The sequence below is a fragment of the Orbicella faveolata genome, unplaced genomic scaffold (genome assembly GCF_042242905.1).
Source record: "Orbicella faveolata isolate gen_17 unplaced genomic scaffold, um_ofav_v1 contig_15, whole genome shotgun sequence".
NCBI classification, from domain to species: domain Eukaryota; kingdom Metazoa; phylum Cnidaria; class Anthozoa; order Scleractinia; family Merulinidae; genus Orbicella; species Orbicella faveolata.
The window spans coordinates 7,892,501-7,904,599 of record NW_028301542.1 but is presented as its reverse complement, the minus strand read 5'-3'; the positions used below and the strand labels follow the sequence as shown (position 1 = coordinate 7,904,599).

General features: G+C 37.9%; 2 protein-coding genes across 2 annotated transcripts in view; one reads left to right on the top strand and one right to left on the bottom strand.

Moving 5' to 3' along the window:
* Positions 1-4,005: 4,005 nt before the first annotated feature.
* Positions 4,006-10,774, bottom strand: LOC110052130 (uncharacterized). Its single transcript, XM_089288257.1, has 4 exons — positions 10,627-10,774; positions 9,975-10,052; positions 5,048-5,268; positions 4,006-4,217 (listed from the first exon to the last, which is right to left on the bottom strand). Exons 2-4 carry the CDS (start codon positions 10,024-10,026, stop codon positions 4,140-4,142), a joined length of 351 nt encoding a protein of 116 aa, XP_089144383.1. The 5' UTR covers positions 10,027-10,052; positions 10,627-10,774; the 3' UTR covers positions 4,006-4,139.
* A 395-nt stretch (positions 10,775-11,169) lies between these two features.
* LOC149113372 (uncharacterized) overlaps positions 11,170-12,099 on the top strand; it is a 4,441-nt gene continuing 3,511 nt past the window's right edge. Inside the window, exon 1 of the mRNA XM_089288231.1 lies at positions 11,170-11,397. Within this exon, the coding sequence (XP_089144357.1) occupies positions 11,244-11,397 (154 nt within the window). The 5' untranslated portion in view covers positions 11,170-11,243. The remainder of the gene's footprint in view (positions 11,398-12,099) is intronic.

The window sequence follows — 12,099 nt, the reverse complement described above, 5'->3', positions numbered from 1 at the left end:
ACATCGCCCCAGTTCTTGTACTTGTCAAGCAAGCAATATATCAGCATGGAATTTTCCTTAAACACTTTTCTCGCTGGTGGGTAGAAAATATTAAAAGGGGCGTTTTGTAGAGTCCTTAGAGTCTAAGTTTTTGAAATGGTGACGTCACATGAAAACCACGCGATAATAGGAAAATTCAGCGAACATATAGTAGGAGCAATGTAATGGCAGCGTTGAACAACTTGACAAGGGAATTAAATGAGACTTCGATTTACTGGAATCACTTGTGAGAAAAGGCATAGGTAGTAATGTAATATACAACAAACAACGGAATAACGCAAAAAAAAAACAAAAAAAACCTGAAAACTATCTCTTAGTCCTCGTTTTACTGGCGCTAACCTTTTTTGGTTAGTTGAATTTCTTTTATCTTATTAGGAAAACAGCTTTTGGTTGCTCTGTTAGATGAACGTTTTCCACTTCCTGATAACAAATAGTTGCAAACGAATCGTGCCATCTGTTGACACACTAACAGACAACAGACAAAGTGGCGGGCATATAGTTAATCCTGAGTTGTAACGTTTTAATTTTTCAGGAGAAGTGTTATGTTGAGGCTCGTAACTAGATCGGCGGCCGGAAGGGTTGATCCCAATAGAGCACGGCTTTAAGTTGAGCGTACAGTGCAAAGTCGACTCTCCGAGGCAACCGTCATATGCGTGTTAAAGCTACGGAGTTCAATTGGGGGCGCCACGAAGAACTTGGAACGTTATTATTACCAGGTCTGACAACTTTGACGAGAATCGATCCCGAATCACTACTAAAAGCCAACACTTGCTCGAAAGTATTCAATTTCAGCTCAACGGTCTTGTTATAAAAATATGTTATTTGACTACACAAAGTCGGCGCTCGCGCAGAGCACCATTGGTAAGAAAATATGGTAATGCATCTGTGCGAGAAAACTTGGTTTTGGTTACCGCACGACTGACCGACCGTTCGTCCGTCCGTCTGTACGTCCATCCAACCATGTACGACAATGTGAAAAGTCACACTCGAGATATACATAAAAGACAACAGGAGAAGAAACTTATGATATTTTAGCGGTATCGGCATTGTATTCTAAAAGCCTAATTTTATTGAAGGAAGAAACTCAGGCTTGAGGGAAAAAAATCCGCGGAAAAAAGGAAGCTCGGGGGAAAAAAAAGCATTATTGAATCTCAGAAGATCATGATAGCCGATCAAATACATATGCATGTCTCAAAATCTGACAGAAATTTGTCATATAGCTGTCAAGAAAATGTCAAAAACTAGCACGTTTCACGCTTCATTAAATAAGTTAGAAATCTTCGTCCAAAGACTGTAAACGACGAAGTTCGTCGTCTAACTTTGATTAATTGTGGAGTTTTTTTTTGTTTTGTTTTGTTTTTTTCTAGTTTTTGAACTGGTAAGAATCAGCGTTTGGATGTTTTGGCTGCTTTTGGTAATTTTATAGTGTACGGGTCTACTGAAAAAAATTGTTTTAAAGCTTTAATTTTATTGTAAGCAGAAACTCGAGCTCGAGGGAAAAAGAAGCCGATCAAGTAAATGTGCGTGTCTCAAAATCTGACAGAAAGTTGTCATAAAGCTGTCAAGAAAAAAAAAACCCCAGCACGCTTCACGCTTCATTTGAGAAAGTTAGAAATCTTCGTCAAAAGACTGTAAAAAAACTAAGTTTCGCCGTCTAACTAGCGTGTTTTGTCCAGTGTTTTTATTTGAACCGGTAAGAATCGGCGTTTGGATTATTAATATTAATAAAGAGCGAAATGGGCTTGCCGCCGTACTGATCTGCGAAGGAAAAGCTCGTGTGGTTTCGCAAGCGCAGTTCCTTGTTAACTGGATGGTGTTCTTCCGCTGAGAATCTTTAATTGAAGACGTTTTCTCGGTGGACATGGGAAGTAACAGTAAAACTATCACCTAGAAGGCAGTTGAGGACTTTTTGTCCGCTTAGCTAAGCAACGATTTTGGGTGAACTAGCGCTATTATGCAGCTCTTTGCTCCGAGGCCGAGTGATTGCTGACGGACTAAACTACCAGGTTCGTACTCTTTTTGTGTTTTCTACGGAATTCTATGTCAAAATTACTTAGATATTTATCTAGCTTACTACGGGATACGTTTGTTACTTGTCTAATTTCTCTATCTTCTCCAAGAATCTTCGAAGAAACTTACATATCGTAATACTTTGTTTTCCTACAATGTTTTGTTGTTTTGCGGCTTTTGACCCGTGGTCAATTACTGTTGACTGCTCTAAACTATGAGGTTCGTGCTCACTTTTGTCTTCAATTTCTTTGGACATTTATGGCAAAATTGCTTAGCAATTTTCTAGCATACCTACAAGATATGTTTGTTACTTGCCTTATATCTATACCTTCTTCAAAAATCCTCGAAGGAATTTACGCAACGTACTTTGTTTTCTTGCGATGTTTTGTTGATTTGTGGTTTTTAAACCGCGGCCAATTCCTGTTGACTGCTCTAAACCATCAGGTTCGTCTTCCAGTTTTTTGTTTTTTTTTCTACGGACATTTATGTCAAGATTGCTTAGCAATTTTTCTAGCTTACTACGAGATAAGTTACTTGCCTAATTTTCTACGTTCTCTAAGAATCTTCGAAGAGACATACAACTGTACCAATCGCGTTTTGTTTTCTTGTCTTGTTTTGTCTTTAGTCCGCGGTGAATTCCTTTACGCTTTCAGCTGAAAGTAGTTCGGACTCAAGAAAGTTTGTTTGTTTTTTTCCAAACTGTTGCAAATCGAAATGCATCTCATTAAAGAAGGACGCTGGTCTAGTTGTACGAATCGTACTACTCGCTTGAAACTTTACCTCATCGAGTAAGGGTAAAAGTCAAATAATATATACTTCGTTCAAAAAATCACGGCAGGCCAATTATATTAACATTTATAACATAACTAAAGCAAAGCGTGCGCTCTGATTAGTTAATTTAGCGTCTACTATTTGCCCATGGGTGTACGCTGCTGACGTGTGTGCTAATGTTTACAAAGCAAGTCTTTTGACAGACATTGTTTCCAAAGTAATGGCCGACGTCCTTCTCCCAGAAATGCGAAACTGTCTTCACAGTTGTGTGAAGATGAAACTTTATCGAGTTACTGGTGTGCAGTCGGTTGTCGTGAATGAATTTTCGCGCGCTTGTTTTCTCTTGTCATGCAAGACTACACGAACATTTTTTTTGTGATGTGTAGCTCAATAAAAGGACTTCAGTTGTTCCAATGTCTCAATGTTATGTTATAAGACAAATAGTAAACGCCATAGTGTGCACTCTTGAGTTATGGATGCACTTGGGAGGTTTGCTAAGCACGAAAGAAGCGTAAGAGTCGCACGAGGCTATCGCCTCGTGCGACTCTTACGCTTCTTTCGTGCTTAGCAACCTCCCAAGTGCATCCATAACTCAATAGTACACGCTATGGCGTTTACCATTTGTTAAACAGAAAGGGAAAAAAACATTTGAGGAAAAAGGCACTGAAATGATACATGCGTGTATGAATGTATGGAGCGTTCTAAAGAACACACCAGACGAAGAGTAACAAACACAAATGAACACGCCATTGTTTTAAAGTGGGGAATTGAAAGAAATGACAAAAGAAAACAAGCTAACAATACATGCCTGCATAGCAAACCTAAATAAACAGGTCACTGTTTAAGTAAAAAAAATAATAATAATAATAGCATGAGAAAACAAGGCAGCAAAATATGGAGACTAGAAATGATGTATACATATATGGCTCGTTCTAAAAACGCGTTTGGCGAAGTAAGAAACGCAACTAAACACGCCGTTGTTAGGAATAGAGCGGCGCTATTTTGACCTCCATTTGCTCATATGCCATTTATTTGACTCTTTTCAGCCTACTTATTTGCGCGGCCCTCACCTCACTCGTCCTTGCCTGCTGCAACTTCGAGCCTGGTAAATAGGAAATCATGATGTCTGATTCTTCTTTGATTGGCTGCAAAGCAAAATTTCAGATGCACATATCCATTTAAGGCTTTTTACAAAACATAACTTTTTATTCGCCATAATTGATTACTTTTGGTTTGCGCTCGATTCCGCGAAGGAATTTTCTAGTCTATCTATACTGGTGGGAACACAAGCTGAAAAACGGATTCTTCTTGTCGAGACGTCAATGATGACCGTGGCTTTTCTTTTTTATCTTGTCGTTACTTGGATGACTGCCTGCCACACACGGGGACTGTTTGATCTGCAAAAAGAAAAAGAATCAATGCAGTGTAAGACAATGATACACAGTGCAGTGCAGTGCAATGCAATATTTTATTGTAAACGACACTTGGCTTGGCGCTCGCTTCTAAGGGTTCTACAAAATTGTGTGTAAAATAGGCACAAAAGTTAATGACTACCCAAGAAAGGAATGAAAAAAAATGCTTACTCTTAACCAGCAATTATGGCTTTTTCAGCTATTTTGAAGAGTGTATGAGAAGCCAACCCAAGGTGCTTGTCCAAGGCATTATTTGAAATCTCGTTCACGTGTCCTAAGAGTAGGATCGGTAAATTCTCGGACATAGCATTCTACATTTTGAAACTTCTTGTTTGCTCGATTTCCTCAATAGAAGAATCACTGGAAACATTTCCGCACTTTCTCCTCGTTTAAACCGCTTTCTTGTTGGCTGATCTAATATTTTTTTTACATCTACATCTACGCTTAGTTAAGTCGGTAAAAATCGTGAGATATTAAACAGACTATAAAAATCTCAATAAAAACGATACAAAGGGATATAAAAAATTAAAAAAAAAACAAGAAAACAAGAAAAACTAAAAAAGAAACTAAATAAAACTAATAAAATGGAATATTAATAACTATTAACTAACTTTGGTTTAAAACTATCTACGGACGTCGTATTCACAATATCCTCAGGAAGAGAGTTCCATTCATGAAATGTTCGTGGGAAGAAAGAAAACTGAAAAATATCTTTATTTGCTTTAGCAACTACAAACTTAAAAGCGAGGCTCCCACGGGTTCTTCTTTCGCTATTTATATGGCTCTTTCCCGTGTTTTTCGTTATGTTTGCTCACCTTAAGGTCGATGACTGGCGAAACAACGCAGCAAACCAAGTTTTTAAAAGCAGGCTCTCGAGTATGCCCCCAGCCTCGTCCACAATACACATTTTCAATTTTAGGAAAGCCATGAGGACAATTTCCATCTTCCTCGTTATTCTCAGCCACCAGACAAGCTGCCCAGTTGGTAGTGACCTCATTAGCAAAATCACCAACACAACGTCCCGTCACTTGGCAATCTGAAACGTAAATGGGTTATTTTGTTGTCAAAGCGAACAAACGAACGGGAATTAACTAAGTTGATAGATAAGACTACTATTTTGATTTACATGAAGTAGGTAAACTACAGTCGATCATTTCTCTTCAAGGCATATTTGATATTTAATTCGTTAGGCAATCGAAATATCATTCCAGAATAGTTTTGGGTAAATGCAGTGAAAGAAGACGTAATGCGTGGTTTTTGTATAACGTTTACAAAACATGTACTTATCATCTTCATTTAATCCTTTGTTGTATAATTTAATGTTAGTGTATAATGCTGAAGTTATAAACGTTTTATTAAAAACTGAACAACGGATGTCAGATTTTCAGCAGTTTTATTGGCTCGCCGTACACAGGCTATCAGCTCATATAAATGCAATAACAAATATGGTCAATGAACGGATCAGCGAATAAAGAAAGCTGGATGAAATCTGGCAGCCAATAAAACGTGGATCCTCTCACAGCGGAATTAACGAGTGGAAATGCTGACACTGGAAACGAAATACAAATCGAATTTAGCTTTTCATTGCTAAGTACTCGAATGACAAAGAGCAGTACTGGCATCGTGGTCAAAATATTTTTCTTGTAGCCCTGAGAAAATTTTCCAAGCTGTCGATGTTCAGTTTATCGCAAAACGCACTTTTATTTAAGCTTGCTGAAATGCCGCAAGAGTTTATGAACTTAACTAAACGAAATGGAAAAAAATGTATTCAACAACAAGTGTCACAAGTCTATAAATATGCTCATCGGCCAGTGAACCTACTTAAAACAAATTGGACAAACAACAACTTCAGCTTAAGTTTACAGCAGCAATTTTCTGAGGAATCGGCATTTTTGAAAATTTGAAATTAACTCACATTAAAGATTTTCTTTTACCTGCACTCGATACAACATATCCACCCTCAGCTTCAAATTTTCAATTCTTACAAATACGATGTCTTGTAAAAATGAGAAGAATCGCTGTTGTCATTGTTTTTGTTATACTGTTCCACCACGGGTCCAGTTTTTGTGCTACGCATCAGACAAATTTCCAGAAGCCATTTCTTGAAGCATAACCAGATATTTCTCTTGCTTATCCCTCCAATATCTTGTTTCTGACAGGTTCTAGTGTGGCAATGTTCTAGTTCATCACGAAATTTTGGCATGATGAGAAAATTGAAAGCTTTGATCGAGCGATTGATAACTTGGAACGCTTGATTGTTCGAGACACTGTAGAACTCTGTATAGTGTTCTTTGCGAGGAGCACATTGTTTTACACGAAGTGTAATATATAGATTTAGCGAGGCCTAAAAGAGGAGCTCCCGGGTTATTTGTTCTAACTGGGTTAAAAACAACAACACTCTTTTAGTCAACGATAGTTAGAATTCCTAATTTTCAAATAAAGCAGGTCTTAAACTTGTTGCCAATCAAAGATTAATTTTCCAAAAAAAACAAACTTGGAAGTAAAATTTTATAATAATATTAACAGTGGAATTGATCTTGTTGTCAGATGGGCGAATTTGAAATGCGAGGATTTCGGTTTGATTACGTAGATCGACTTATTACGAAATTCCGTGAATTAAGACACTCAGAAAAACAGACGATAAAATTTCCGAAATAAAAAGTTTGTATAGGTAAGCCTGCACTGTGTATGCTTGAAAAGCAAACACGTTCAATTTTCGTCTCGAGTAATTCTACGCCAAGGCGAAGAAAACGAATTGCGAGTCACTTTGAAGCACAACTCGACCTGACCCAACTGAGCACGTTTATTACACATTTCTCTTAAGTTGCTCGGAATACAATCGGTTAATTAAAGATAAAGCACGGTAAAAATTCACGATCAAAACTATAATATGTTGCAAGTTGTTTTCCCAGAAGCGCTCCAACATTTCGTGGAAAGTCTACAATTCTTGTGATGATTCGCAGTAATCAGCGAAGGCACTTGTCTTTTTGTTTCTAGTCTTCTGTCATAGCTCTTCCAGAAATCATGCAAGTTCATTACTCAAAATTAAAAACCTTCTAAAGATATGCCAAAAATTGCAATACAGAGCGAAAAGCAGCTCTAAACAAATAAACACTCAGCTTTAAGTTTATATCCCTCCAAAGATGCATGACTTAATAACTGCGTGGCCACCAGTGTGCTCCTGACCATAGCTATATATATATCAAACCAGTTCTGGATTAGAACCGGCGAAAAATGCAGCAAAAAAATATTTCCTAACCGTTTTCCACCTAAACACGACAAGCGCTGACTTTGAAGAGCTTTAGTTCACGAAGCATAGCCGTGTAGCCGCGTCGAGTCGCAGAAAGCGATCGAAAAATTAAGCCTCGTCTTAGTTTAGGTGTCCTGATAACAATAAGTTAAACTAACTTGAGCCTGCGATCTACTCGAAAACCAGTATTTATTAATGTGCAAAACATGTTTCGATGCTACGAACATCCTCGTCAATTTCAAAATGTTTGAAAAACCGTAAGGACTATACAACAACTGAGCGAAACATGCATAATTTCTCGCGCGCTGATTGGCTCACTTTTATCATCAATAAGAGTACAGACGGATAGAATTTTAATTTATGCAAATTTTCAACTTCAACTTTCAGCTGTCAAACTGTCAACTTTTTAACCAAAGAGATTTCATGGCCTTTTTTAAGTAGCCAATCAAAAAGCGAGAAAAGCTATTGACAATGTTCGCGTCATTTATGAATAAAATTCCCTTATCTTTGTTTACGGCAAGTTTACGGCGTCTTTTCCCCTCATTTATTCCCGGCATTTGACCATTTTGGGGTCTGGTTATTGTAAAAAAACAAATTGACGTCAGTTTTTTTTCGCATCTGTCCTCTTATTGAGAATAGATTTCGTCATAACATTGTCAAAATTTACTGCGGAACGGCTCGTGGTTCCACAGCCACTTTGACAATGTTATGACGCAATTTATCACCAATAAGAGGACAGACGCATAAAAAACTGACGTCAATTTGTTAACTTTCAAATTAAAAAATATCGTTACCATTTTAAAAATTACAATTTACTTTCCGCTCTTTCGACCATTTGAAAGCCAGTATCTGGTCAGCGGTCAATTAAAAGACAACACTGACCTCGATAACCGCTAGATTTGAGCCCGCGAAAGGGTCACGTGATACTGGTCAGCGGATACCTAATTTTGACAGGTGTCAATTAATCATAACATTGGTGTTCAATATCAACGATGTATGCTGTGAACGAGCTGGAGTATGGCCGCCATGTTGGGCACAAATATGCAGGTGTCGATTATTATTATTATTATTATTATTATTGTTATGTTATTATTATTATCATTATTATCAGGATATTATTAATTATTGGGAGACGTTGTGGTCGTCGAGTATACGCGCCCACGAGCAATACCGCTAGCCCTGATTACCATGAGAAAAGCAACTCATGGGCTCCTATGAGTATGGTGCTCCGCTCTGCGGCTCTTGGGGCCGCGGGAGCTCCACTCCAACTAATTCCTCAGAGGAACGCTTTACCGCAGTTATTTAATGTTTCGTGAAATTGTTTAATATTCATTCACTTTAGATGTGTTTCCTAAGAGTGCCGCTTGTTTTTAGGCCTTGTCGCATCACGGTTGTTCACTTTTGAGTCTTCGGTTTGGACGGTAACGCATAGTGCCTCTGGGTGGCCTGTGAGTGCCATGTGATGCCATCTTCAATTCTTGAATAGAATTTCTCGAAAACGTCTGTACAAATCCAACCTTTTCTTCAACTTTTTCTAGAAACTATCTATGACTCTATGTCAATGAACAGATATGATGTTTTTCAATTCGGTATTAAGTGTAAATTCTGGGAGAAACGTATACTCGGAAAAAATCCGAGTCTAAGATGAGATTTAAACCCGCGACCCTCCGTGATCTAGTCGGATGCTCTAACCACTGAGCTACTGGAGACTCTATGGTGAGTAAGGGTCAAATTGTGGGTTTCGACTGGAACCCCATCGCCCGGCTACACAGCCACGTACTGAGTCGTATATATAAACTCACTAACAGCATCGCGCTGTCACATTGAGACATCTAGCACATATGAACTCACTAACAGCATCACGCTGTCACATTAAGGCATATCGAGATGCGTGCAACCAACCTTCATGTGAGTATAGTATACTCACTCACCTGATTTTTCCCGAGTATACATTTCTCCCAGAATTTACACTTAATATCATGTTGTTGTTGTTTCTCCGTTAGTTTTTCAAATCATTGCCACAAATATCGGACAGCCTTGGAACCTAATCATGGGGACAGGCTCATCCGCTTTCAGATATTCCGATTTTGACTTGAAGTTTGACTTTGTTTAATACATAAGTACTTTAAACTGTTTTCTTTTTTAAGTATCATGTTATTATTGATTGCAGGTTTGGGTGCCATAGTTGCGGCTCGAATCTTGATTATCAAAGAAGCAGTCTCCTTTTACGCCAAAAATTTGATGTGAATTAAAAGTGATCGAGTGAAGACAATGGATTGTTTGGTAGTTTCTTGGATCATTCAATCTAAACTGACAAGTGTTTTCATTGTTGACAGGTTTCCATATGCCGCGGAATATGAACTCGGTGGGAGGTTAAGCATTTTAAATTTTTCCTTTTCAGAATATCCAACCTGCTACTTTATTTTTCTATTTTTTACGTCTAGGCACGAGAGACTTGTTACATTTGTTTCCTGTTATCGCTTATTACTTACCATCTAAAAAAACGAAGACCAGGAGAAGAATAAATCTCAAAGCTGGTTTCATTGCCTTTATTTTCGACCTTCAGGTTCCTGTGAAGACATGGTAACAATGGGTCTTTTCACTTACTCGCATTTTTAACACTTGTCTCAAATATTCCAACAAAGAAATTTCAGTTTTTTGACAGAAAAGAGCAGATTAATCTCACATTGTTATAATTTTTTTTTTTTTTGGACGCAGGTTGGGCGCGTCATAGGGACTCAAGCAATTTGAAAAGACATGGTCAATTTTATGTTTAAGAACATATTGAAATAATCTCTTATCTAAGGCCGATTCAAGCAATTCTTATCTTGGATCTTAATTTTATGACTTGTTATGGAATGGAATGGAATGAAGAGTAGCCGGACTGTCCAGCATGGTGTAAAAGGGCGGTGAATCTAAGAACTTTTTAGCACCTCTTATCTTGCCGTTCTCACCTCAGCAATTTTTGTTCAGGGGAAATTACACGATGCATCCTCTTACACAAGATGGTTTCTTTAATTAGAGACGGAGTGCGGAGAACGTGTAAATTTGTCCAGCCATGGTATTCACGCAAAGATTTAGACAAATTAAACAAGGATTCAATTTTCTCCACCTACCCTCTTCTTTCAAACGTTATGTACTCACCTAACTGCAGCAAAAACTGATAACTCTGCCTTAGTATGCGCGTTATTGTCGTGAAAAGCAAATATTTTTTCCTAAATATCTTGAGGTAATTATGCTTCCAACCTGTATTATGAAACAAAGCTTTTGTTGACCTGTGACAGCGTAGTTTCCCGACAATAGCTCAGCCGGTAACCAGTACATGGTCACCAGTTTCACCACTACCTACTAAACCGTTTATTTCTGGTGACTTGACATGGGGGCACAAGTCATGCAAAGCAAAGGTCGAATGAGCTTTGTTTATCTTCTTATCAATTTTAGACTGTGTTTGTTTGTAAACGTACAAACGCTGAAGAAGGACTTTATTTTACCTATATATTAATGGGAAAAAAATGCGAGCCTCATTCTGTATATCTGTCGTTCTTGACACTTATTTGAAAGACTACTGTGTACAAAAAGAATTTCTGATAAAACCTTTGTAAAACAGAAATACAAACAGCAAAACAAACAAATAAAATCCCAACATACAGACAAACTAACAATTTTCGTTTTCGGTTTTATTACTTGTCGTTAAACAATACAGTTTCCACAGGAATGTTTGTTTAAACCACCCTGCTAATTCGTTTTTGGCCAATGAAGTCATGTCGCCTGCCACCCGAAGAACTGCTTACACAATTTTAATTCGCTCCAGTGAACCATTTGGCGAATGCCACAGCGTTAGACTGAGATGGCTAATTGTTGACTGGCTGCGAACCTCGTCCGATACTTTAATTTACACACGCTCTTCGACTGAAGGTAAACTTGTTGATAATTGCTCTTTTCAAAATTGTGACTCATCTCTTTGATGACTACTGTACTTCGTAGTTATTTGTAAACGCAAAAAAGAGCCTGAAAAGAAGTCCATCACGCAAATGCCAAAAGTAAGCCATGAAATTAAGAAAACCACTAACACACACCAGCCAAATCTTTGAACTTGCCTATTAGATGTCAGAAAAGTGTTATCTTCAATAGAAACGATTTTCCAGCCTGGCTTACAACAGCATTGAGTAGATTAGCATCACGTATCAGGAATCGCGTGTATAGTCGTAATCCTGTCAAAAGTTTCCGCTGCAACGACGACAAGGAAGCCTGAGTAAGACCTAGACTACATTCGCACAGACTTGCACTTTTCTCAAATTATTTAATTCGCTCTGTTTTTCCGTGTTAGGTTTTATATCGTTGCTATATCTCGAAATTCATAATGAGTCAAAGTTCAATCTATCTATTGAAAACCAAAAGTGTACTCAAAGCATCGTTAAAAGTAGTAACATCTGTAACATAAGATATCAATCTGATGGCATAGGTCCTGCACATACCAGGTTTTGGTGTTTTGAAATTTGAACTAAAAAAAAAAACAATTACTTCGTGGAAGCCAGAACTGAGGAATGTAAAAAGAAGGACCCAACGAAATGATGACGTCCATAAGTTAGACATTCTAGATGATAAACTGAATGAAAA

What these genes read in the sequence shown, in the direction of transcription:
- LOC110052130 (XM_089288257.1), bottom strand. Translation starts at nt 10,026, where the DNA reads ATGAAACCAGCTTTGAGATTTATTCTTCTCCTGGTCTTCGTTTTTTTA. An exon ending in GGTCTTCGTTTTTTTAGATG is followed by an intron (nt 5,269 to 9,974) that starts GTAAGTAATAAG and finishes TTTACGTTTCAG; the next exon opens with ATTGCCAAGTGACGGGACGT. An exon ending in CGCCAGTCATCGACCTTAAG is followed by an intron (nt 4,218 to 5,047) that starts GTGAGCAAACAT and finishes TTCTTTTTGCAG; the next exon opens with ATCAAACAGTCCCCGTGTGT.